At 52.1% G+C, this 27,495-nt stretch overlaps 1 protein-coding gene across 2 annotated transcripts in view; it reads right to left on the minus strand.

Annotated features, from left to right (window-relative positions):
* Positions 1-627: 627 nt before the first annotated feature.
* The window catches only part of SPATA2 (spermatogenesis associated 2), a 42,121-nt gene continuing 15,253 nt past the window's right edge, over positions 628-27,495 (minus strand). For both annotated transcript variants that reach the window (XM_082773167.1, XM_082773166.1), the window contains 5 exons: positions 8,961-9,048; positions 6,743-6,905; positions 6,286-6,413; positions 4,802-5,130; positions 628-3,598 (listed from right to left, as the gene is read on the minus strand). In XM_082773167.1, coding sequence (XP_082629293.1) covers positions 3,026-3,598; positions 4,802-5,130; positions 6,286-6,413; positions 6,743-6,905; positions 8,961-9,048 — 1,281 coding nt within the window. In that variant the 3' untranslated portion in view covers positions 628-3,025. The remainder of the gene's footprint in view (positions 3,599-4,801; positions 5,131-6,285; positions 6,414-6,742; positions 6,906-8,960; positions 9,049-27,495) is intronic.

Here is a 27,495-nt window from a genome sequence, read left to right on the forward strand (position 1 = left end):
CCGCAGCTGCCCCGAAAGTTAAGAAATCATTTCCCATAACCAGCAGCCACCTCCCCAACTGTACCCCACCACAGCAGCAAACAGTCCCTACCTCAATCTCCAGAGGTGCTGCTGTCATCACCCCCCACCAGGAGCCTAGATCTAGACGGGCCCCAGCTGTGCTATGCCCAGAGCCCATCCCTGCAGGTGGCAGCACCCAGGTGATGGCAGCCCCCAACCCTGTAGGGGAAGAGGACCTGCCATTTGGCCTGGCTGTGGTGCATGCTTGTAATTACAGTGATTTTATTCTGTGCCACTGCCTGGACATCTCCAGGGGTAGGAGTGTCTTGTGTGAGTGTAGCTTAAAACACACTCGCTATCATGTGCTCGCAATATTATGTATTCTCACGTTAAGCTGAAGGTGAAAGTGGTGACCTGGGGTTTTCCCACAGCAAACCTGGGGGACTTACAGAGCCTTTTTTTCCTACCTCCTTGAGGTGATTTCTAGACTGCAGCATTTTCAAACTGGCGAAGGACAGGGCAGCAGGACGGGGGCTGCTGAGCACAGCAGGGACCCACTGCTGCTCTCAGTCTGTGCCTGTCCCAGCCTTGAGCACCAGCCCTGACCATGGGGCCACAGCCTCCCCCTGAGCTGCCCCATAGCAGCCGTGCCCAGGGGCTGAGAGCCCCCAGGAGATGGCAGCAGCCCCTCGTGTTCGTGTCCTCTGGTGGGAACACAAGGGAGAGCTCTGTGGGCTGTGACCACCACCCCACAGGTGGCAGATGCACCAGCAAAATTTCCATTTATTCCAGAGCACAGCCGTAAGGGCGTCTCTGAATTGAGTCGAACTCAAGTTTTGCACGAGTGAATTTATTTTAAAAATGCACGATTTCAGGAATGCAAAGAATAGGTAACAGAGACACAGAGAGCTCAGGAGCTCCTGGCGTGCCGGGGTGGCCTGGGCTTGAGGTGGGCAGCGGTGGTGTGGGGGGTGCTGGTGCCCAGTTCTGCACAGGGGCTGGATGGGGTTGCTCCCTCCTGGAGGTGTGCACATGTCTGGAGCTTCATCCTCTCTTTTCACTGGCTGCCCAGATATTTCTTCATTTGTTTGAAGCTTTTTCAAACATTGCACATCTTTTGCTTGGCTGATTTTTTTGCATAGCACAGGTAGGAAGCAAAGCCACACTTTTTGGTGTGTCGGTCCCAGCATGGCCTTCCTGTTAGTCCTTGGCTCCTGCCCGTGTTACACATGTGCAAGGATTTCCCAGCACTGGGGAGGATGCGAGCACACCTCGAGATATCACAGATCCTCTTTTGCACAGGCCCACTCCTGAAACAGGGAAACTGCTGAGGGAAAGTGGCTACATGGAAACGACCAAAGGACAAAAGCAAGTGCCACGACTCATGCTACCGTACACTATTTAGAGCCATAATGATAGCACACACAGAAAGCAGGGGCAGGCCTGCTCGTGCCCATTGCTGCTGTGCTGTAAGCCGCTCTCAGCACACAGCTCTGAGCTTGAACCAGCCCTGGGTTGGGATCAGTGCCCACAGCCAGAGGTGAGGGCACTGTGCTCAGCAGATGCTCCCTGCAGATGGGGCTACCTAAGGAAAGCACGGCCTGCACTGGGACTTGGCCATAACACCAAGGCCAAAAAGCCTAACTCCTACTTCTAACGGCTGGGTCCAGCACTACCAAGTTTGCAGCCTGAATGTGGTGGGTGCCTGCCCTCTGCTGCCCCGGGAGTGCACCCCTCTGCACACCTGCACATCCCGGCAGCCAGCTGCTCTTTTGTGAAGTTCTCTGGGCCCTCAGAATGGAGGAGGCTGCTGCATTGCTGCTGAGAAAAGGCAGTGGTGTGGTGAGGCTCAGGGAGCAACCTCTAAACCAGCAATTTCTGTATCTGGAGGCAGGAGGGTGAGCCCAGCGTGCAGTGTTGGGCCCGGCAGCTGAAGTTTCCCTCCTCTGCTGCTGATTCTGCCTATCACCGTGATCACGTCCTTCCATCGCTGCCTGTTGCAGCCCCTGTAAGGCAGCACCAGCTCCTAGCAACCCAGGGGCACATGCAGCAGCTCCGTGCTCGGGGCAGCCCACGGGGAGATTCTCCTGCAGTGATGAATGGCTTTGCATCGCGCCCTCTCACAGCTTCTCAGTCCTTTTTGGCCCTGCCTCTTCCCTTCGGGGTGAACTGCCCACACACTGCTCTCTGAATTACAGTCACAAGCTGGCAACTTGCCATTCTCCAGCCAGTGGTGCCAATGATGTGAGAAGCCCTGGCTTCCCAGTGACACCTCCGACCACAGCCCCATCTCCAGGGGCTTCTCAGCCACAGATTTGCCATTCCCTGCCTGGAGAGCACCACCTGGGGCCGGTACTATTCACACTGAGATTATTGGAACCCCAAATCCTTACCCTAAAGACAAGCTCCCATCAAGATGAACCGGATGGTGGTGGGTTTGCGTTGCAACCGAGGGAGTGGGGTCACCCAGCCCATGCAGAGAGCAGTCTCTGAGAGGTATATGAAGATACTTCCAAGCCCCGAGTGAGGTAGCTGGAGGGCGCTCCTCACGCCCTGGCAGGAGGGGACGTGGTCTGCTGCGGCTGCAGGAGCTGGGGCTGGGGCACCTTGTGGTCCCCCAGCCCCCTCCTGCTGGGCCAGGCACAGTTCCTTAAGACAACCAAGTCCCTGCTTGGTCATCAGAGCACCAGGATGTAGAAAATAAGGCCCAGGGTCCAGAGAGCAAACAGCAGTAAAGCTGCAGCCTGGAGTTGCACCCTGGCCCGATTTCAGGCACTGGGGGTCTGGTATTGTTCTATATATATATTTTGCAAGTGCAAATGCTAGGCTCAAAGTCACAAGAGCCACACCAGAAGGGGACGCAAGGTTGGTGTCACATCATCTTCGGAATATGCTGGGGACCCATCGGGTACAGAGATGAGAGAAATGTCGCGTTTGGGTTTTTCCACTTTGGGGTTTTTCTTCCAACATGGGGCTCGGGCACAGCTGGGGCCAGGATGCTGGGGCACCTCTGGGCTCTGAGCACTCAGAGGAGATCCTTCATGATCCCCTCTGGCAGCACCTCCCCTGCCACACTGGCAGCGCCCAGCCCTGACCTCCTCCGTGTCATGAGCACCATGACCTGCACCGCGCTCTTCAGCCCTGGCTGGCCAGTGGCCCCATCAGCCAGGATGGCCAGGGGAATGGGCGAGGGGCCAGGGCCCTGAGGCAGTTTGTAGCACCTGGGGTAGTTGCTGAAGGATTCAAAAGCATCGCTGCAGCTCCTGCAGGCCCCATGGTGGTGGCTGAAGCCCAGGGAGAAGCGGGTGCTGGCATCTCCAGGTGGGAAGGGCTGGAGCATGGTGCCCAGGCAGCCACAGCAGAGGACGGTGCGGATGGCCTGGAGGAGCACAATGTCTTTGGAGAGGAACTTGTGGAAGTTGGGCTTGAAGAGCAGATACACCAGCGGGTTGTAGAGCGTCGAGGACTTGGCAAAGACGGCTGACAGCACGAAGGCGAGTGCTGGCACCTGGCCGGCACCTCTGCAGACTGCCCACAGGGCGACGACGGCATAAGGGGTCCAGGCAGCCAGGAAGCCCAAGCACACGGCGATGCTTAGCTGCAAGAGGAGGAGATGGAGGTGCCGTGAGACTCCTGTGGCATGCCCGAGGTGCTGACCCTCCCCAAAACCCAGCCCAAGGCCGACCACGGCTGCTGTGTGCAATGGGACCCAAGCTGTCAGTTGCACCCCCGGGAAAGCTCCTTGGCTCTCCAGAGCTCTTGTCAGAGCAGGATGTCAGACAGCATAGCCCCAAGCCCGCACATCCCAGCATGAACATGTAAACCTTTGATGCAGGCGAGTCACACCCCGGCCCACCTGGGAATGTGGGAATAACCTCAGCCCATCGTGGCACCTGGCTGTGAACAGCCTCTGGGACCAGGCCAGCACCAGACTGCAGCAGCCTCTGGTAGCACCCAAAATCCCTTCTGTAACCTGTGCTGACCGACCAACAGGCTCCAGACATGGGCCATGCTCAGATCCCCTCCTCTAAGGAGGCACAAACATTTCCTTCAGGGTCAGGCTTGCGAGCTGTTTTCTTTTCCTTTTTTAAAGGGTATCCACTTTTTTGACATATCCCTGGTAAATTATAGTTTTAGCTCATAGTCTGGGGAACAATGACTCATGCAAGCTCCTTTTATGATATTTTCCAATGTGATTTAAAAGGAAAACTCCTCCACCTGATGGCTTTAAATGAGGAGAAATCTGTTATTATCCATGGGTGCAAACACCAGGAGAACTCACGGGGAGCAGCAGTGCCCCACACCGTTGCTGCAGCCCCTTCCACCTCGCAAGGACGGCGTGGTGCCACCATGGGACATCCAGCACGGGGCTGTGCGGGGCAGCTGATTGCTGCTACATGCAACCAGTCCCACCAACAGCTCAGCTTGCTCTTCTCTTTCCTTCTTGCATCCACATTTGGGGACCAGGGGGATAGGCGACAGCCACACACGGATTGTTTGTTACACATCTAATGGGAAAATTGTCAATGTTCCTGGTTCTGGGGGTTCTGTTTGTGTCTCCGTGCTGGGTGGCAGCAGCAGCGGCCTCTGCTGTTTAATGCTCCTGGTCACACGCTGGGATTTGTGTGGTGTGTGCTGCTCCCTTCTGCTGTGGGGTGCACAAGCACAAGGCTGCTTTTGCTGCCATTTAGAAAGAACAAACTGATTCCTACATTAAGGAGTGCACTCAGGCGTTTGGGTCCCAGCTCTGGGAGCCCCCACCCTGCCCAGCAGCTCCCAGTGAGCACCCCCAGCACCCTACCTTCACCATGGGGCCGTGTGTGCCTCTGGCTCTGCGCTGTGGGGACACGTGCTGCCGCACAGCTCGGCGGGACACCTGCACCGTCCACAGGATCAGCGAGTAGGAGGCGAGGATGAGGAGGCAGGGGAGAAGGTAGCAGAAGATGAAGAGGGCGAGGATGTAGAGCGTGGCCTCTTGGCTGGAGGCTTCCCAGGTGATGCAGCATGCGGTGCCGTAGGGCTCGGGGCCGTAGCTACCCCACTCAGCCAGGGGGGCCATGGCAAAGAGCAGGGCATACGCCCAGACACACAGCAGCAGCACGCCGGCATGGGAGGGGGAGAACTTGTTACCTGCGGAGGGGTCCACGTGAGGGGCGCTCCTGAGGGGCAGGGAGGTGAAGGGGAGCACACCCGGGGCTGCCACCCACAGCCACCCGCACCCCTGGGCTCGGGGATAGGGCAGAGGACCAAGGGGGCAGGAGAACCTTGAGGATTTCACCCACTAATTGTAGAGGGGCAGCATTGGTGGTGCTGCCTCTCTGCATCGGGAGGCATCGCTGGAAGGTTGGGTGGCCACTGGTGGCACATGGAGGGACGCTGCACCCATGGGCAGGCAGGATGAGGATGGGAGGGTGGCACAGCCTGCCCTGGGGCATGGGGAGCTGGCTCCGGGGCTGCCCTAAACAGCCCCAGGCACTGTCCTGTCAAGGACTTTTCCCTCTGACAGCCTGGAGGGAGGCGAGTTGGTTCCTTTTTGTCCCATCCCCCATCAAACCTAAACCACTCTGATCCCCTCAGAGCTCAGCACAAAGTGCTAAATCTTCAGCCACCTGTAGGAATAATGTTTCCCTTTGAAAATGAGCAATTAAAAATACGTTGAGATTAGCCATTTCCTCGCAATACATACATGAGGGGAGATAAGCTCAACAGTCCACAGAGCTGAGCTCAGGAGCAGAACCTGCGCAGGGAAAGGGCGCTGGTACCTGGCTGCCTTTTAACAGCCTCCTTTCATTTTTATCTTTCCTCCCACCTTGTAGTGATCTCCTGAGATGTGCTGGCACATACCCAAGGTGACTCTGCTCCAGCATCACCCCTGAGGCAGTGGCAGGTGTCGGGTACACAGCACGTTGCAGCCAGCAGCAGCCACCAGCCAGCAGAAGGCTCAGGCTGGCTGGGGCAGGGAGCAGGAGAGAGGGAGGGCAGGGTGTACCTTGGGTGCTGGCTGCAAATCACGCTATTTGATTTCCCCTCTTTTTTCTATTCTTGGTCTTTAATCCCAAATCAATGCTGAAGACACACGGTAGATGGAGGATTAGCAGCTGAGGTGAGGAAATGAAGAAGCGACTCCAAACAGGAGGTGATAAACCCCTGGAGTCCCAGTGTATGGACAGGAACAGGCTGCCGTGGGGCAGAGCTTTCCCAGGAGAGGTGAATCTGGCCGGTAAGAGGAGGCACAAAAAGGTTTCTGGTAACTGAGGGGGCGCAGATGATGCACCCAGCACCTACCGTATGCCGGGTAGCAGACCTTCAGGCAGCACACGGCGCTGAGCACTGTCAGGCTGGTGAGGCTGCACAGCCCAAACAGCACCCCGCAGAAGGCATAGATGGTGCACATGGCCTGGTTGAACAGCCACCTGCAAGGAAAAGCCTCCAGCTATGCCCAGCCCTTCCCCTGGTCCTGGGACAGCTGCCTGACATCCCCAAAAACACACGTGCACCAGCTCACCCCCAGTTTGGTCCCCAAATGTCCCCGCCACAGGCACTGGGAACAGGAGCAGTGCCCACACCGTGTGGGATGGGGCCCAGCAAGGCAGCCTGATGCCTGGGGAGCTGCGGCACCCTGCTGCCACCCAGCAGCCTTCCTGGGGCCCCAGACCAAGCCCTGGCAATCCACATTTCCAAACAAGGTTTGAAAACCCCTCCCAGCTCCATCAGCCTGCGCAGAGCCACGTCCACGAGCTACCTGTGTGCAAAGAAGGATGGGGTGGCCAAGGGGAAGAGCGTCACTGTCATGCTCAGGTCGCTGACAGCCAGGTTGACGATGAAGAACTCGGTGGGCTTCAGCGTGGACCGCTTGCGATAGGCCACCAGCAGGAGCAGCGAGTTCCCCGAGAGAGACATGAGGCCTGCAAAAGGGGCAGGCAAACGGTGCCGCATGTGCGGGGCAAGGGGCGTCCCCTCCCCGGCACTGTGGGCAGGAGATGGCCCTGGGTCCCAGCAGAGAGGGCACAGGCAGGCAGCCGGGCATCTTCGTCCTCCCCAGCCTGCCTGCCTGTTCACCCCAGGGGGATGAACCTCCAGAGGCAGGGCAGGAGCCGGGATCTCCTGAAGGATTGGAAGCAAACCCCAGAGATGCCCGCCACGGGGGGAAAGGGCTCTGGGCTTCCCCCTCCAGAGCAGGACAAGGAGGTGAGCCCAAGGAACCTGCAGAGCTCTGCGAGCACATCTGGAGCCACTTTCCATCGAATTTGATCCCTTCCCCTTCCTGAGATCCTGCAGAGGCAATGACGGTGCAGGACCTGGCCAGACTTAGGCCTTCCAGCTGGAAGGAGCAGGGGGGCGCTTCCTTCCAGCTAGACAAATAAAAAGAGCTTTGTGTCATTGCTCTTCTGATGTGAGGCCAAGCACCCGGGCCCACTTGCCTTTTTAATTTCTTCCTGGCAGTATCACTGGTGTGGGTCTACACCGTCCAGTGTCACAGTAACAAAATAAACAAGAAGAAAGGCGTTGCAAAGATCAAGGAAAATCCAGACTAAATTAAAAAAAAAAATAAAAAATAAATAAAAAAAAATAGCAAACAAAACTCTTTGTTTGCTATTAATGTGGTTAAAACAACAGTGGCAATTAATTTTTCATAGCAAGGGCTTTCTCTCTCTCTCCCTCTCTTTACTTTTTTTTTTTTTCTTTTTGTTTTTATACTATGTAATGGTGCTTTCATTGAAGAGTTTCTGTCTCCTCTGGAGGGGAATCGTTGCTGCTCTTGGGTAGGACTGGAGTTTCTCCCTAATGGATTGGGTTGTAAATTAAATATTGTGGTTACAGCCGGCTTCCAAAGCTGCGGAGCGGCCAGGACCTGAAACAGGACCTGGCCAAATCCCAGGCTTTGGAGTCCCAGGAGGGAAGCCTGATGCCATTGTTCCCAGCCTCACGAGGTGTTCTTCCCTGCAGAGCTGGTCCAGTTCCCTGCTCATGCCTGCACTGAGCACAACTGGCCAGATTTACTCCAGGCAGCATTAGCACCTGGAGTACCACTGTCATCCCAGTGGCTCTGGGAGCATCCCATGAGTTCCCCCTGCCCACAGTGTGGGTGACCCAACCTGGCCCAGGTAGGGTGTCCGCAGGGTCTGCAGGCTCTGCCGCCTGCTCCATGTGCTGGGGCTGCCCAACAAGGGCTGGTGGCTTTGCTCCCTGGGGGCTGCAATGCCTGGCCGTGAGGAGCACAGGCAGCATGGGCACCAGGGGACGGGAGTCCTGGGGTCCTTTCTGCCCCTTGTTGGCTGAACTGAAAATGTCACATCATCCTCTGGTGGCTCGGGGCAACAGGCAGAAGGGGTGAGCACAAACGGGTGCTCCCTGATCGCACATGGGTGGTGGCCCAGTCCAGGAAGCAGCAGAGTTGCACATCCTGGGAGGTACCAGAATGGCACAAGGCAACACAAAATTTGCCTTGTGGGAACCACAGCCAGGATGGAAAAGTACTGACTGACAGTCAGTCATCTGTGGTCCTGTAAATAGGGCTCCTAAGCAAAGAGCCCCTTGAGCTCTCCAGGGATCCCAGTGGGCTGCGGCCTCGATCTCCCTGGGGTGTCTCTCAGGGTGACCCCTCAAGGACCATGGCTCATCCATGGACAAACACCGATGAGGAAGAAGGGTGAGAAATTCACCAGAATGGGGAAAATCTCATAAGTGCAACTGAGTTTAGAAACCCCTGAATACCCTGCAGGGCATCTTGTATGCATTCTTGAATCTTGAATGAAGTCACTGGTTTGATTGTAGTAAATTCCACTGAATTGTTATGTCAAACTGGCTGATGATAAAGTATTGTTAATCACACAACCTGATCTTGTGATTTAATATGAGTGTAAAATAAATTTTAAAGGAAATTTGGGTAAAAATCTATTTGCAACACACCTGTGCTGCCGGCAGCAGGGGGAGAGGTGCAAGGGGCTGCCTTTCCTTACCAAAGACTAGGTAGAGTGTGCCAAAAATCAGGTCTTCTCTCTCCGACAGGGTGGAGGTGAACATGGAGGTGTTGGATGCATTTCCCATCTGCAAAGCAAGGTACAAGTGGAGGTGGGAGTGTTTTAGGGAGCTCGGCAGCACCCAGCACCCCGGGGCCCGCTGCATGAGGCTGCTGCTGTGATGCTGGGCACGACACCAAGCCAACTGGGGGGCTGGCAACAAGCTCAGGCTGCTAATCCCACTTGATTACCGCTTCTTTAATTACAGATTACACCGATCATCTGCATTATAATTATAACCTGAGCCCCACTGCCGGCAGCACAGAACTTGAAGGTGTAATACCAAAAAAAAAAAAAAAGGTAGCAAAAAGCCAATCCCTTTCTGGGGGTGCCTGCCTGACTCCCAGGTTTATCAGCCTAATTACTTTCCCTGCTATTCTGTGCGGCCGAGCCAAAGGCTCCTGAATGCTCAGGAAGTTGATGGGGGGGAGTGAAGCAGAGCAGCAGATGAGTTTCAACTTATTCACTCCCTTCACTGATAACAAATAAATGGAAAAGCAGTTCCTTCAGGTGGAGGAAAACCAGGCGGGGGGGAGGGGGAGGGGGGGGAGAGAAAATAATGGTTCAATTATGTGTTTTATGTGTTTCAACAGCTGTTAGTTTGCTGGCTGGGATGTTTAAGGCACGCATTAATCCTGTCTCTCCTCCCGAGGCTGGATGAGAACCGAGGATGCTGCCCTGCCGGGGGACTGCTGCTCCGGTTGAGGGAGGCAGCCGGGGCCAGCCTGGGTTATGGCTTCATGCTGACACGTGGCAGTGCCCATGGGATGCTCGTTCCTGCCCCATATCCTGCCGTGCCGGAGCAGGGAGATGGTCTGGCCCTGTGGGAAGGGGGTGAACGAAGGGCATGCACCCAGCACAGCTCCCCGGTTAATGTCCTGGCACAGCAGGACAGCACAGCTCAGGGACCACACATAGGTGGTGCTCGTGAAGGTGCTGCCCCTTCACTCGGGGTTGGTACCTGGTGCTTGGCATCCTGAGAGCAGGGTGGGGGAAATAGGGCTGGGAGAGGAGAGTGCTGTTGGTCCAGGTTCTGAAAGCACCCCGCTAGAGTGAAGGAGAAAGAAAAGAGGGATGTGCCACCCTGCAGCCCGCAGGGACAAATGGCACAGAAGACCCAGACATGTGCTGCTCCAAACTGGAAGAGGGGCTTCAAGCACAAGTCCCTGCAGCCCGAGATCCCACTTGGGCTGCAGCACCACGGCACAGGCAACCCCATCCCTCCCTAACTTACCTGCCATGGCCCCATCCAGGATCCCTCCCTGACTTATTTGTCATGGCCCTACCCAGCCACAATCCTGCTTGGGAGCTATACTGCCAGGAGATGGAGCATTTCTTTCCCTGAGTACCACTGCCATGGAGCCCACATGTAACCACAGTTGTTACCTGCACCCAGGTAAAAGTGCCCGCCCCGCATCCCAGGCTGCATTCAGACAGATGGAGCTAATTACCTGAAGTAACAAGTAAATTAGCATGGAGTGTAAATGTATTTCAGGGCACTAATTGGTGTTAAACTGCCAGGAGATCCTGCCAATAGTTCCTTGCTCTGTGTATTACTGCCCTGTGCTGCCAAATGCCAATGGCTCGTGGCTTCTCTGGCCTGTTTCGTGGTTTTGGGGTTTAGGGGGGCACACAGCCCATGGGATGTATGCAGCTGACATGGACTCACTGAGGAGCAGCAGGTGGAACCATCTCAGGCCCCTGATGCTGAGCAATCAAATATTTTTATGACTAGATCACTCCTGCTTGACCAGTGCCTGCATGCTGCGCGGGATGCAGGTTAATTCAGTTAACAGGAGCTGCAAATGTCCTCTGTGGTTCTTGGTCCACTCTGGTGAACGCCCAGCCTCTCCAGGTGGTTCCTGCTCCCCCAGCAAGCAGGGACAGTGAGGAGCCGGGAGCTGGTCTGTGCAAAACTGTCCTGGCGAGGGTGTGCTGTGCACAGAGCTTCTGGGCCCTGCGGGTGGAAGGAACAACAACAGGCTGGGTTTGGGCTTGGTCTCTTACATGTAGATGTGGCCAGAGCTCTTGTGCTGCTGGCACACTCCCACACCCTTCAGACGTGCTTTGCCCAGGTTTCTGGATTAACAGCTTGATGCAAACGTGATTTTAAATTAAGCTCTGCTTACATCAGCCTGCTAAGCTCCGAGAGGCCGTGTGGCACACGTGTCCTTCCTCAGGTCACTTATTGGATTTGGGTGATGAGGAGGAGATACTGCCCTGCTTCAGTCCTCCCACCTGGCCCTGGAAGGCTGCCCCGTGGTGCTGGATGGACATTGTGAAGACAAATGTGCACAGTCAGGTGGTGTGACTACTTCTCGTTGGGTTTCCCAATGCAAAACTGCTTCCTGCCACAACCTTTCCCTTCAGTGAAATTACAGCCTCCTGGGATCTTTCCCATCTTCCTCCGTGTGCAGCAAGGCGTTCAAGTAACAGCGGCGTGTGCTGTACAGAGGAACGAGACCCTGGCTCTCACCTGCCAGCTCGGACAAGGCTGCTGGCCTGCGGGGTTGGACACCCAAGCACCCATTGGTGTGGCTGCCCAGGCAGACATCAGCCACACCAACAATGAAGGGTTCAGGCAGAGCAATGTCCCAGCTGATGTTAAAGTGGGAAGCTGCACCCAGTCCTCAGCCAGAGCTGGATACCCAGGGAAGCAGTTCCTTACCTGATCTTTTTTGCACCTGCACCCCACTAAAAAAACCCTCTGAGTTCTTCAGCTTGCTCAGCTCCTAACCTGCTCCTAGGATTCACCCCAAGGGGTTAGGCTGAAGGCAACCATCCCCTTCTGCGTCCTCAGCCCCAGGACCCTGCAGCTTCAGTGTGCTCTCTCTGCACGGGCAGCCTGCAGGAAAACCTGCCTGAACACTGCTCTCCCTGGGCTCACACTGCAGGGCAAGCCAGGCTTGGCATCGAGAACGCACCACTTGATTTTGGGGAGGCAACAAAACCAGCCAGGGGCACAGGGACCTTGCTGGGGAGGTGCATGCTGTATCCTACAGAGATAACCAGAGATAAGATTCCCTTACAGGAAATTTGGAAACATTTCCCAAACTTTCTTCACCTGCTTGGTGCAAATCTTGCCGCTGGCCTCAACTCTTTGCTGTATGGTGCTGTGACTCATACAGGATACCAAAATCAGTGGGGCTTGTGCTCAGGTTTTGTTTAAAACCTTGTGAGTCATTTTATCTTAGGAAAAAGCAGCAATGGCAAATCTGGGCTTTAGTAGAAGACAGCTGGCTGCAAGAAAGGCAAGGAGAGGATCTAAGACTCAAATTGAAGGGAGCAGGTGGAATTGACAGGATGTTGCAGAAATTGTTACAAATGCAAAAATATCTGAGTGCTCTGAGCCCTCTCCCCCTTTATAAGCCCTCCCTCCTCAACAGCTCCTCTTCCACTTCTCCTCATTCTTGCAGTCCCAGTTTGCCAGTTCCTGACAGTCTCAACAATTAAAGCTTTTTATGTCCAGAAGGACAATCAGAAAAGTTCTCTGACAGGGCTCCTCCATCACAAGGAAATAGAAAAGATTGGAGCCCATCTTTTCCCTTTTTCAGGCCACTTCCTATGAGTTTTGTGAGGAAATGGGAATTGCTCCTCACCAGCACACGCAGGAGCAAGCAGGGCAGGGAGAGAACATCCCCCTGACACCTAATGGTAATTGTCAGGGAAAAAATCTTCTTCAGAATATGTAATTTCCCAGCTAACAGGAATCCAGTCTCAAAGTGTTTTCTATGATGAATGTCCCACAGAGCCTGCCTCTCCCTTCCTTGCATGCCAAAGCGTTTTAATTGCTCCTAAGGTTAAATTTATTAGAAAACCACCAGGTTATTTGACCCACACTCTGAATGTGGAAAGGGAAGGAAGGATGAGGTTTTGCTACTTATTCCTCACCTTTTATGTTTCTCTTCAGAATTTCTTGAGGAAGTGACTGTTACTTTCCCCTTAACCATACACACAGAAAACGGACAGAGCTCCCAGTCACATTTTGGACATGCACACTGAGATAGGAGCCTTTGGGATAACTGCACACCGCACTGGGGGTGGGTGCCTCTCTGTCTGGGGCACTGGGTTACAGCATTTGCTCATGCCAGTGCCTTCAGCACTGCCGGTTGTTCCCACCATCCCCATATGCACCCCGTACCAGTCCCAGGCTGCCGAGTGGCACCTGGGAACGGGGCCAGGAACAACTCCCCCTGGAGCAGAGCTGGTGCAGGGGGAGAGAGTGCAGCGGGAGAGGAGGTCGTGGAGGTGATGGGTGCTGGAAGACTCCCTTAATTTGGGGGGATACATGAGGACTTTATGCCTGTGGTGAAAGGGGCCGGCTGGGCTCATCTCCCCGTCTACACCCTGGATGCTCAGCGCTTCACAGCACAGCACTCCATGCCCTGCTGTGCTCTTCACAGGATAAAGAGTGCCCGTGGTACAGGGATGGGTGATTTATGCCTCCCTGTTCCAGACTGAGTGGCTCTGGCCATGAGAATGATATCCTTTATTAACCTAATTGCAAACAACCTTTATTTAGGGCCGAGCAAGTCACTCCTGAAGTTCTCATAATGCACAGATCTCCTCCAGGCCATATTTCATGCTTCCCCAGGAGCCTGTGAGGGCAGACACACTGAACACAGCGCATGCACACCGTCTGTCTGCTGTCTTCAGCAAAGCATACATCAGGAACATGCTGCCCAGGAGAAAGGAGGGCCTATGGTCACACAGCTGCACTGAGACGAGACAGGGCAAGACCCAGCATGGTCTGGAAGGAATTGTTCCTGCTCCTCACACGTGTAGCAAGGGAGGAGAGAACTGGCAAAGCCTGCAGACCTGCAGGACTTCATTTCCTTCAGAGCCCTGGCAGGTCTCCATCCTGCAGTGCAGCAGGGAGCTGCGGGTGTCCTGTGAGAACAGGCTGGTAAAAAATTTAAAAAGTCCAGGGGAGATGAACTTCTCTTTCTGATATATTATTTGGGGCAGGCTTTATTTTTATGGTTGTACTTGAGCTATTTGCAAAGTACACGTTGCTCGTTGTAATGCAGAAAATGATCAAATAGCAGCTCTTGTACTGACAGACACACTGATGTCATCGACATGGGGACTACAAATCAGTTTTGCAGAAATACAGAAAGCTGTCATTTTGTGTCTGAGAGTAAATCACCAGCCAGCTCCTGTACACTAACCTTAGCCATGTGCAGTGCACTGACAAGTGGAACTTGGGCCAGCATGAAAGCTATTGAACAAATCCCAGGGTTTCCCGTGCTGTTTCATCTGGAGCTTGTAACGCCTTTCCTCCCCGGGTGAAGTTGTTGGTGCTTCATTGTCTGAGCTTGTGTGTGTGGGATGCTGGGGCCTGGCCCTAGGAGCTGCTTACCTGGGTCTTTTTTACCCTTCTGAAGCAAGACAGTGTGCAGCCTGCCTCCCTGCCGATGTTACAATCCTGTGCTGGCTCAGCCTGCCTCCTGGCAACCTGCACAAAGCTGTCCCCTGCTCTGCAAAGCTCCCTCAGGTGGGCGTGTGGCCGAGGGGAGCTTGCAGAGCTGCTGCCTGCGCTGTCAGGGTTAGTGGGGAGAATCACAAGCTGCGCAGCCTGCAGCGTGGGGACTAAACACGTTCACGCTCATTTCTGAGAGAAACAGCTGCTGGAGGTTTGTTCCAGCTCAAAGAGGCTCCAGAACATGCCTGTGCTCAATCAAGACTACATCTTTACCTCCTCCAGGAGGGCCTTCAGTCAAGAGTGTCTCTTCATGGGCTCCCCAGCGGGCACGACATAGCCCTTTAAAATCAAACTGCCCAGCCACGTAGTCTCTGAGCATACAAAGCTGTTGCTGAATTTGATTTAAGCTCTGTTGCTCAGGCTCTGTTCTAAGAAGAGACAGAATGTGAAAGCTCCTTTCCCCTCAATTTAATCAGACTTCAAAATGAGGTGGTTTTCCAAACACCTGCTGCCACAGGTGCTTTAGCAGGAAGCCCTCATATTCTGCATCCATCCCCTATTCTTGCTTTCATGGGAAGAATCGAGCCTAAACCTACATCCCAGGTCTACATCAGGCATCTGGGCACATGGGAGGACCCTAACATGGCTGGGCTCTCCTGATGGCACACATTCCTGCTGTCTGCCTGAAAAACCCTATTCTTTACTTATTGTGGTTGTTAGTTTTGCCCTTTCCCTCTCCAGCCTTCGGCAGTTGCTTTTTTTCAGCCAAGGTGCCACAAGTCACAGCCTTTCTCGGAGAGGAGGAGGAAACCTGATGAGCCTGAAACCTCAGTTGACCTACAGCCTCTTTCTATAGTGAATGGCAGGGATCAATCAGTGCCATTCCTAGCGCAGGGGAAGCTCAGACACTGCTCCCTGCCTAGCAAATACAGCGAATAAAAACTCACAGAAGAGCAAAAAAGCACAGCTGAGCGACTGTTCATATCTGAAAGACAGACTGCAAAGATTTCACAGGAAAGGCAGCCCCCTGACACCTCCTCAAAACCGCTTTGTAGATCACAAAGTTGTCCTGTGCCCGGGCTGCCCTTCCCCTGGCTCACACACAAACCAGTCTGCTTTCTGCCTCCCTCTGCTAGCCACCCAGGGCTTCTGCTAGCCCACTGAGGGGGAGTAGCCCCACGCCCACCCGGGTGCTCTCAGAAAGCTGTGTCACTCACACACCCCCAAGTCCCCGAGGCTGCCGGACCCCATCCAGCGCCATGCTCCAGCACCCCCCGGCGTCCCCATACCAGGCTGGGGTCCCTGCACGGGGCTGATGGGGACCACGAACCCCCCCCGAACCCAGGGCAGGGGTTGCTGGGGGGGGTTCCGTGTCCCGCCGGGGGTGCTGGGGGCAGCGGGTCCCCCCTGTCCCGGGGCGGGGAGGGGCAGGTTCTGTGCCCGCGGCTCAGCACCGGGGCTGCGGACAGCTCTGTCCCGAGCCGCCCTGCCCAGCTCCCATCCCTGGGTCCCTGCCCCATCCCCTCCTCCCCATTTTAGGCACCCCACTGGCTGCCCCCGGAGCTGCTTTCAGAGGGAAACTGAGGCACGGGGAGCGCAGTTCAACCCCTCCTCCCCCCCCCCGTGTGCTCAGCATACCCAGCTCCCCTTTTTCCCCCCCCAACCCTAGCAGGGACAGTCCCCCTGTGCCCGGCGATGCCCTCACCTCTCTCTGAGGGTCCATCCCGGCCCCATGCTGCGCCTCGAGGTGCTCCAAGGACATCCTCGGAGCGACAGCCAAGGAGGTGGGGAGCGCTGCACCGAGCCCCTTGCTGATCGGAGCTGGGGTTTGTTTTCCACCCGAAGTACTTGACCTGTCTCTGCTCAGCAGAGGACGAGTCACAGCCGTCACTTAGCCGCGTGCTTTGTTCATTCTCTCCACATCAAGAGCTTCCCCTTGGCTGCCAGTGAGAAATGGGAACGGTTTCAAAAAGCCTACTGCTCGTTGTTAGAGTTCCAAGTGTCATCAGGGCTGTTGGTCAGCTTGGAGCTGCTGCCTAAATGCACTGCAGAAAGGAACCCCAAAGCTGGAGAAATGCACAGCGTCGCCATATGTGCTCTACTGGCTTTGGAAAGAGCCTTCATGGGAAACATCTATGGACTGAACAGCTATGTAAACAGATATGTACTGAGATTAATATAAACTAAAACTTATTTGTTGTTTGTGTTCCAGATGCACAAAGGCCTCGGCCAAGTTTGAGGCCCCGTCACGCAGACTGCTCCACGTAGCCACGGTTAACCCACAGAGCCTGATGTCCCCCAGGGGACCTGCATCACCTTCCTCCTTTTACCCAGGATGGACCCGAGGCACAGGGCTCAGTCAAACACTCAGACACAGACAGAAGCACTTCCCACTCCACACTGTGTGTGGGGACTGCAAACATCACTAAACTTTGTAGGTCAGTCTGCAGAGTTGTGTTACTCTTTTAGCTCAGTTTCCTTGGGAAATAGACCTACATCTCACTCTGTCTTTTCTCAGCAACACCCCTCCCTCCCCAAAACATTTCATTCGATTAGCCATTCTCACCCATATTTGGAAGAGAGATTGAAATCTTTGACAAAATTTGGTTCCTGCTGGTCTTGTGCAGGGGGGAAAGGTCCAGAGGAAGTTGCTCAGAAGAGAGGTGAGGGCTCAGCGGAGATGCCACGCAGAAAGCAGCTGATCCAGCTGCACCCACAGACTCTCCTGGCTCCATGTCTCCCTTCTTGTCTGGAAGAAATTCCTCAGAGAGATGGAGGAGTTGGCGGTTACAGGGATGATGAGACAAAATGAGACCTCCAGGAAACTGGACTTTGTTTCTGGCTGTACACAGCCCCTGCACACTGTTTCAATGTTCTTTTTGTACAGCAACTGTCAGGGCACACAGCAAGTCTTGAAAGGAGTACTTTTGATCTGGGATCTAACCAACAGGTTGATTCCTAGAAATCAAGATTGGCTGAAAGCCTATTATTTGCTGTGAATCCTAGAGACTTCTAGAATGACTGGTGTCATTCGCAGATGACACCAAGTTAGGTGCGTGTGTCGATCTGCTTGAGGGTAGGAAGGCTCTGCAGGAGGATCTGGATAGGCTGCACCGATGGGCTGAGGTCAACTGCATGAAGTTCAACAAGGCCAAGTGCCGGGTCCTGCATCTGGGGCGCAGTAACCCCAAGCAGAGCTACAGGATGGGAGATGAGTGGTTGGAGAGCTGCCAGGCAGAGAAGGACCTGGGAGTGATGGTGGACAGTCGGCTGAATATGAGCCAGCAGTGTGCTCAGGTGGCCAAGAAGGCCAATGGCATCCTGGCTTGTATCAGGAGCAGTGTGACCAGCAGGGCTAGGGAGGTGATCGTCCCCCTGTACTCGGCTCTGGTGAGGCTGCACCTCGAGTACTGTGTTCAGTTTTGGGCCCCTCGCTACAAGAAGGACATGGAGGTGCTTGAGCAGGTTCAGAGAAGGGCGACGAAGCTGGTGAGGGGCCTGGAGAACAAGTCCTACGAGGAGCGGCTGAGGGAGCTGGGCTTGTTCAGCCTGGAGAAGAGGAGGCTCAGGGGTGACCTTATCGCTCTCTATAGGTACCTCAAGGGAGGCTGTAGCGAGGTGGGGGTTGGCCTGTTCTCCCACGTGCCTGGTGACAGGACGAGGGGGAATGGGCTTAAGTTGAGCCAGGGGAGTTTTAGGTTGGATGTTAGGAAGAACTTCTTTACTGAAAGGGTTGTGAGGCACTGGAACAGGCTGCCCAGGGAAGTGGTGGAGTCACCATCCCTGGAAGTCTTCAAAAGACGTTTAGATGTAGAGCTTAGGGAAATGGTTTAGTGGGGACTGTTAGCGTTAGGTCAGAGGTTGGACTCGATGATCTTGAGGTCTCTTCCAACCTAGAAAATTCTGTGATTCTGTGATTCTGTGACTTCAGTATAGCCATTGTTATATCGAGCATCTGATTTTTGGTTTTTAAGCTCTCTATTCCTCTTCCCTCCCTTGGAAAAAGAAAAGGGAAAAGGAAAGGCAAAGAGAAAGGAAAATGGAAAAGAAGAATATTTGAGCTATCAGTCCTCCAAAGGAACAAGAGCCCAATTGACGGAAAGTTACCGGAGATGCTGGAAGCGTTACAAAGCCAACAGGAGACGAGCTATGTCAAACCTACACAACGTCACCTGTCCCAGAATTAATATCCTTGGCTGCCAACAAGGAGAGTCTAAAGTGGAGAGGACTGGCCAGGCAGGTCACAGCCTGCGATTAGGCACACAGTTTTGAGTCCCATTCCCCTCTCAACACCCGCATTAGTCATAGGAACTGTAATCCTGTTTCATTTTTCTCTGTCCCATTTGCCACAGACTAAGGCTAAAGAGAAGGTTTATTTAGTACTCTTCTGTTATATCCGAAAGAGAACTACCTTGTGGTAAATCTTGAGGCTCTAGGTACTCAAGCCTTAGTTTTGCTCCTAATCCATTGGAGCCCATTTGCACCAGCTGAGGAGGCTTTGCACAGCTGATCCCACTGATTTAGGGTTTTGGTTCCAGATACACTTCAAAAAGAGACCAGGGTTTAACTCACTAAGTCCCTGTTTAATCCTCCCCTTCCATGAAGAGCAAACAGCTTTCCTGCTGGAAGATACTTTCTCTGTGTCCTTTTGTAAGCCTGTGCTAATCAAAACAAACAAGCCTCTTCAAGTAATTAAGCATTTATGCTTTTAAGCATATGAACACAGAATACAGCATAATTGTAGAAAGCTCAGGGCAATGAGAGTGAGCACAGGGCTCACTGCTGAACCAGACAGAGGTTGCAGGGCAGGCAGGACCTCCTCTGTAACAACACTGGCCTCCAGACCCACCAGTGAGCACTGCTGATTTCACTTTTCAAACAAATAAACCTTGTGAGTCCTTTTTGTTGTTAAGAACTTGAAAATGGAAACGAACAACAGAAATCAAATTACCACAGCTCTTCAAAATCTGCACTCACCTTTAGCCAAGGAAGACTGGTGGGGGAAGAAGACACCTATGCACTTGAACACGTACCACATTTTCCTGCCCAGAGGAAGCCAATAAGCTGTGTTACAGCCCACATACAATGTAGCTCACCTCCTAAAGCTTCCATCCAGCTCTGTCTGAGTGACAAAGATTATGAAAGTTGCCTTGTTCTGTAGCTGTACCACTGAAATATTACACTGACTGCTGCTTGCTCAGGCAGCCTCCTCTGGGCAGGCTGCTGCTCCCCGCATGTACCCAGCTCTCCTGTTCCTCAGCTGGCATGGTGAGGATGTGGGTATCACCTTTGCACCAGGTAAAGAAGTGCTGGTACAGCCCAGGTGTTCCCCATCAGAGGTTTCAGAGTGCTGCGTCCTTGCCCACCTCAGCTTCGCGTTTCTGAAGTCCAGATGGGAAGCAACCTGAAGCTCATATCCCTCTTTTAATACCTACCAGCTCACCACCAGATACAGGACCCTTCCTTGGGAGCACCCCATCAAAATGCTGGCTGCACAACACTGATAGTGTTGGAGATAAGGAGATGAGACTTCAGGAACCACCAGTCTGTCTGCGGTCGGACTTCTTTCACTGTGGTTTCATCCCTATGTTGAAAGACACCGACTGCAAGAATTTGCAAGTATACCAGGGTGTTTAGTCATTTAAACTATATAATTCTGCACCTAATTTGTATGTGCAAATAGTGCAAACTTTTCCGTGCAAACCGTGACTTTTGACACACAAACATTCATTACGGAGATGTGTGTTTACAGCTCATTTATTTTTGTAATAACCACATGCAGAAAATAGACATGCAGCCATGCCTCCCTTCCGCATATCAACCCTGACTCTCAGCACTGCTTTAGTGGCAGTCCCTGGCTGGGAACTCCTATCCATACCACAGCACATGCTCTGCCACGGTGAGCTGGGAAAGCTGTTTTTAAGGAGCCAAGGACAAGAGGATACACAGCCACAGCCAGTGCTGTCAGGTGCTCAGTCCTCTGTGTGTTTCTCCCATCCCTGGCCATTATTTGCATTGATGGTGTTTACATTTATTGAAAAAAACATTCCTTGAGGTATCAAAGAGACATGGCAGAGCACCTATTTTCTGAGACAAAGGAGCTGGGATTCTGCCACCCAGCAAAAGATACCAAGGCAGCTGCTCAGATATGTAAGGAAGTTGAAAGGTAAGATAACAAACATTGACTGGGGATAGGCAATATCCTGGGAAAATAGTGGAGGTTTCCTAGTCCCAGGAGACTCAAATGGTTCAAGGGAAAAAAAGGAAAAGAAAAAGAATAAAGAAACAGATTGGTGTGGAGGAGAGTTAATTGCATTTCTTGCGCTACCTGGAACAGGTGTCTGAGAAACCATCCAGTTTGGAATCATTAAAATACAATTCCAGCATGATATGTAAGATATTCTAATTGTTATATCTAATTATGAGGAAGAGTAAATCACCATGAAAATACTATCTGTCAAACAGAGTAAAACATGTAACTGAGGATCAAACCGGGAGCTGCCATCCATCTTCCAAGGCTGCTGCTGTGTGTAAAAAGACACTGCTTGTACACAGGAAGTAGAAGAGTGCTTCTGGAGTTATTGTAAGGCGCTATTAATATGATAAATATCTAAATGGCTATATAAATTTGATCAGAAATACAAACTTCATTAAGCTTATATTCTCAAACTGAAGAATGGTAGGACTCTGCACTATCAGACTGGATTTTGCTAAGCAGTTGCACAGATGTTTGTAATAGTGCTTTGTGAAACATCTGGTATTAAATTAGATAAGAATTTTTAATAAGCCATTAATTTCCTCAACAACACAAAAGTCCAGCGCACCTGCATGACCACAGACAGGTCTAACTAAACCAGCATCCATAAGACAAGAGCGCGAACTTGCCCCTAAAGCTCAGATTTCTATCCCCTTCCTCACAGCTTGCTCTTTGTCCATCGACAGCCATGGACAAATGGTAAAATGGAGTAAAATTGAGTTGTCGTGACTATACAGAGTCAGAACACAGCCCCTGTTGCCATGCGGGAGGCGCCCACTTGAAGGGCGCTGCTAGGCCTCAGGCCTGCAGGGACACCACATACACCAACCCCTCACCTTAGGCCAGCTGCACCTGTGTGCTATTTTAAGTAACTAACACAAAATAATTCTTGAAAACTTGGAAATAGACTCAGTAGGGAATTCATCAGAGGCTCAAGAGGCCCCAGCCCTCAGCACGATGCTAGGGGAGAGTGCGAGAACCAGCCATTTGGCAGCGGAGAACCCAGCCTGCAACCCATGACATGTTGGGCTGGCAGCTGGTGGCAGGGTTGACCATAGCCAGGCAGGTTCCTTTACGGGCCGTGCTGCTCAGAGAACGAATTAAGCAGCCCATCCAGTCCATGATGGTTGCTTTGATGGCCAAGGCTGAGATTTTGGCTTCTGCCTTTTGAACAGAAAGCTCTGTGGATGTGCTGCACACATCCGCAAGCTGCTTCAGCTACATAAAAATGCTATTAGGCTTCTACGTGTTATTGATCCATCACTGAAGCACCAAGAGCCAGGTTTATTGCACAGACCTCCTATACTGCCAAACTGTTATTGGTTCTTCCCATGTATTTATCTATCCCATTTTTAAGAAGCAAAGGGGTGACAAAGTTCAGATTTCCATTTAGGATTTTTACAGCACTGTGGCTGGGAGGTAATTTGTAAATTTATTGGATTTCAGTGCTTTGGCAGTACAAATGTTTAATTTCAGAATTAGGTGAGGCTCTCCAGTACTCCTCTGTGAGTCCTTCAGTCATTGTTAAGGCATGGGCTGTCTAAGAGGCAGGAAGGACTGTATGTCACTGCAGTCAATCATTAGACCAAAACTATCTTAAAATCCACAGACCCCCAGGGACTACAGAATTTTTGTGTCCTGTTACTGATTAGTAATGGCATTTAATTAATCCCTAATAATCTCCTTGGCCCCGGAGCTGAGTGCTGAGGGTTTATTGCTCTGGCAGATGTGGTAGTCTGCAGAGTCACTGCAGCCCCCACCAACCACCTGGCACAGACCACCTTTGTACCTTGCTGGGGGGGCTGCAGTCATGCCTCCATGTACTTGTTTCTGTGACATTGGTCTCTGAAAGAATAACCCAGCAGTTATCCCCAAAAATGGAAGCATTGCCTTTGCATGGATCATCTGTCCATTGGAGGTATCCAACACTCGATACTTCTGCTTGCTTTACCTCTTCTTGTTAAAGAGCAACAATGGGCATCCAGGAATGTCTGAAACTGAGGTACTGAGCAGCAAATCAAACAAGGTGTTGAGCAGCAAAATCATTCCCCTTCAGCATAAAACTGAGTTACACATTAATATCTTTTAAATATAAAAGCAAAAGCATTGATGTGATGTCAGGAGTCGATAACAGTGTATAAGCACCATTTGCACGTACCCCAGCAACAGGGACACATCTAAGTACCCAGTGAAACATTTCATTTGCATTCCAATGACTTTTAGGAGCAAAGTCTTACTGAAAACTCTCAAATGAGAAGCCACTCACCATAAAGCCAAGAGAGAAGAACTTCTACCACACTCGAACCATCCCATCACAAGGTTGGGTGTTTCAGCTAACAAGTTTACAATCAAATGTGAGGCTCTGCCCTGGAGGGGCTGACACAGCAGCATGCTGCTTTCAGCAGTCTCCACTACAGCAACATTCAAGCCTGGCAGAGGTGCTGAGCAGACAGCTGTGGATGGTTTTGTCTTCAAGCACTGCAGCTAGATTTTCTAGAGATTTTGGTCAATGCCCTTGGTAACTCAGACCAGCCCCTGGCACACACAGGTGTTAACTGGACCACAGGGGACAAAGCCCAGTGCCCCTGTGCTGGCAGCAGAGAGAGATGCAGCAGATTTGCTCCCAGCACTGGGACTCTGCTTCCTTGGTCACCTCTAGTTGGTTCAGTTTCTCTCCCAGGAGAAACAGGGTGTTCTGAGGCAAAGTTTAAATTGGCAAAATGTGTTGGGTTCACTGCCTATGGAGCTGTTCTGAATATTTAATTTTTATTTATCATAGCATACACATAAAATCAGTCAGTAACATGCAAATTAAAATTGCACCATTAGAGGAGCCTGCAAGAGAAGCGACGTTTAGCTTTTTCACTAACTAACAGTGACAGATACAGACTGGGAACATATTCCACAGCATGAACATGGAGCCCAGCTGCAACCTAGGGGGCAGCGAAGCCTGGAAGACCCCCAGTTGTTTGCATGCAAATGGCAGTGCTGTCCTCAGAAACACGGATCAATGACAACACATGCAGAGATTTGGAAGCATGTTGCTCAGTCTCATACAAAGAGGATGGAAATACTTTCCTCTCTTGTACATATAGTTTGCAGTGGGATGGGGAGAGGAGCACTCAGAGTTGTCATCCCACAGCCGCCCGCCTGTGGTGCAGGGTGAATGTGCCAAAGCTAGAAGCACGGGGAGGCCACTGCAGCACCTCCCAGGAGGTGGAAATTCAACCTCTGTGCGAAAGGGGAGACAGCTGCAAATCCGAGGGTGACCAGAAATAGCACAGCCTCTTGGAAAGGTCTCACGGCCAGGACACAGGCGGTCACGAGGAGCACGAGCCAGCCTGTTGCACTGCCCAAGCCGAATGCTACACGTCTTGCATCACCAGGGAGCTGAAAGCAGCCTCGTCCTGCAGCCGGGTGAAAAATTATCCAGTGGGTGTATTCATGGGACAAGGTGGCACAGAGACAATTGGGAGGAAATTATCTCAATGCTCGCCTGGATTAATGACTCAGAGAACTGTCCAAACAGCTGTGTCTGATACCGAGGATATCTGCGAGCAGCAAAAGGCTCAGCACCAGATGCAAACACTATCTCCAGCTTGCAGGCCAGCACTGGCAGCTGGAAGAAGGGGAGTTCCCTAAGAGACAGCTCTATTTTGAGCATGAGGAACAGCCACGGGTGGGGCAGAAGGGCCTTGATGAGCAGATAGGCATGCTTACCTATGCTGCCAATAACGTACACAACACAATGCTGCGCAGCATCACAACCAAAGCAAACGACTCGCTTTTGCCCTTGTTTCATGTTCTTTGTACACAGCCATCAGCACAACTCTCCTCACTGCCACCCAAATCTGTTTGAGCTAACGGGGAGAAGCTTTCGGTGGCAGCAGACAAAATAGTGATTCTTGGGAGGACTTGCTCCTTTGACAGCACATCTTATGTACAGAAAGACCACGTGAGACTAAATATACCACTCTAAATAATCATTTACCTACTCACATACTGTTCCTGTTGTGCAAACAAACAAAGTAAAAGCCCATATTGATCAAACATGAAGAAAAGAGCTGGCAATGGGCTAATGGCATAGCCAGTGGGAGAGGGTGGGCTTTGACCACCGAAAGTCCCAGCTCCTGGGTGTCTCTTCCAGTCTCTGGATGAATTGCTTCCTTAAAGTATCCTGTCTAACAGGGCAGTAAAAAGTCATTTCCTTTTTGAGGGACAGAAGCCCACAGATATTAGACCAGCCAAAGCCAAGGTGGAGTTTTTATTTATAAAGCTATACAAACATTAAATCATTGCTTTGACACTGATCTCCCTCATAATTCCAGAGCTATACAGTGCACTCCAATTCCCTCTAGCATTTATCACCTTCACAGAACTATTGGACAAACACTTTTTCCAGCATTCCTCAGCCTGGCAACTCTTTTTCCTTGACAGAGACCTCTCTCCCAGCTGCTTTCTGTATTGTCCTGCCCATTGTACAGCAAGCTACAGATCTCATCAAACACAAGCACAGGAACAGCAGGAGGTCTGTGAACTCCAATCTCTGGTACTAAATTGTTTTGTAACTCCAGGCAAGTGACTGAAAGTCTGTCTTGTTACCTCCACTCTGCAGCAGTGATAGTGCTCCTTTTCCAGCTCACAAGGTGATAGGAAGCTTTGCTGGCCATTACTCAGATGACGAGTTATATCAGTGCAAGTCCTCACTGTGCTTTCTTGTACTAGAGATAAAACCTTCATTGTCAGAGGTGGCCGTTAGCCCCTTGTGCACACCCTGCAATTCAAACCATTTACTGTAAATAACCAAAAAGATGCATAACAGCAACTTGCCTGCAGACTGCTCCAGGAACATGAAACCCTAAAGCCACCAGCACAGGGACATTTCACTCAGGTCTGCCACTGGTAATTTTAAAGAAGTGGCAAGGAAGTAGAAGGCAGAAAGTTTCAGCTTTATTATTTGGCTAGAGCTGGGATGCCCCAAAACAGCCATAGTACATCATACTATTGAAATGAAGGATGTACTTCCAGTTTCAGTGCTCTCACCTTTGTTAAATCATGTCATCTCACTGGGCCTGTTTCCCCGTCTGCAAATGGCATTAATAGTATTTATTATGCAGGCAGTGTGGTACGGCAGTTCACTTGTTACCTGTCTGTACACAGCTCTGAAATCTTCACACAATGAGTTTTTCAGCATTCCAGTCACACTTTTCCCTTGGTGTCTCCCAGGCACGCTGTGTACCTGCTAATCCCACCCATCAGTGCTGTGCCTACTGTCCTGCAGCTGCCTGTGTCACCGCTGCCTGCGTGCCCCTGCTCACTGCACCGTCACAAGAAGGGGGAGAGTGACATTGGTTAGAAGTCAGCCAGCATGGCTAAACCTTGTCAGAGCAATCTCATTCCTCCTGTTGCTTTGTGTCCTCATCTCATTACTGTCACCACGACCTCACTGAGATGTGCTGAGGTCAGACTCGCTGCCCTGTCGCCTCCCCAGCCCACCTGCGCTGAACAGACAGCTCGGCAGCTCTGCAAGGGGGTTAGGGATGGATTTGGTGGGTAACATCATGTAAGAAACAACGCTAGGTGATGGCATTTATTTAAGATAGATCTGTGCTATGAGCTGCACACACTGTTGCCCAACTTCCCACCATCTGCACAGCAAGCTTTTAGCTTTATGTTAAATAGACATTAATCCCTGATTGTATACTTAGCTGGAGGCATATGATAACATATATGTTGCTCTTGAGATGCATTTGCCCCCCCCCCCCCACCTCAAATTGTGCTTGTGCCTGTAACGGAAATATATATTAAAATGTGCTTCTGTTCTTGTATTCGACTCTTCAGTGCCACCCACTATTCCTGGTGCTGCGTGTTCTGGCTTCTCACATCCCACTTGGCCGCTGTGCTTCGAATGCTGCCTGCTATTGAAAGTGCAGCTGGCTGGAGTTTAACCCCCAATTTCCAAGCCCCTCTCCCCAAACCAGCCCTGCTCAGCCCCCCGGCACAGGCAGGATGCCGCAGGGTCCCTGCTACACTGGGGGCTACATCCTACCTGCTGCCAACCCCACCAGGGGAAGCAGCTGGTGCAGTAACCAGGGACTCCCTGTCCACCTTCCCCTGCCTCAAAGAGCTCATCTCAGCCCCTGCCATGGAGTTTCTCAGCAGTTCGATTTAAGTGAGGAGGTTGAGGCAGAGGGGAGTGGTGCAGACAAGTGTGGAGGAGCGTGCTGACACGCTCTGACACGGAGCCAAGGGTCAGCACGTTCCTCGGGGCGACCTTGCTAGGATCAGAGAGCAGCCTGGAAAGCAAAGGGCACAAACTCACAGCTAAGCAGGCAGTGCCCAGAGCAGCTCAGAACCCAGATGCATGCACCCAGGAAGCTGCAGTTAGCCTGGTCACAGTGGGGATAGCTGACAGGCTTTTAAACCTAACCGAGGAAACTCCTCCAGCTCATGGCACAGTATTTCATACCATATTCCATAAGGGCTGAGCTGTGGGGGTGGCGTGAAGGGTCTGTGTTTCATGAAGTGATCTCAAAGGGAATAGATGTGCTGGCCCAGCGATTCCTTGTGGTCTTTGTGGTGCCTCCTTTATGTCATGCACCTGCCTGCTCTTCCTCACAGAACAGGAGAGATCAGCTCACTGTAAGGCAAATTTAGGAATTTACTTCGGGTCCAGGAAAGGAAAAGTGTAGTATTTGAAAATCCTCTTAGGCCTGCCACTTCAACAAATGACTCTTTAAGGCTCCCCATTTCATTAGCAACTCCAAAGACTCCTTTTTTCTCAATATTTTATC

The sequence above is a fragment of the Aythya marila genome (assembly GCF_965140915.1).
Source record: "Aythya marila genome assembly, chromosome: 16".
Classification (NCBI taxonomy): domain Eukaryota; kingdom Metazoa; phylum Chordata; class Aves; order Anseriformes; family Anatidae; genus Aythya; species Aythya marila.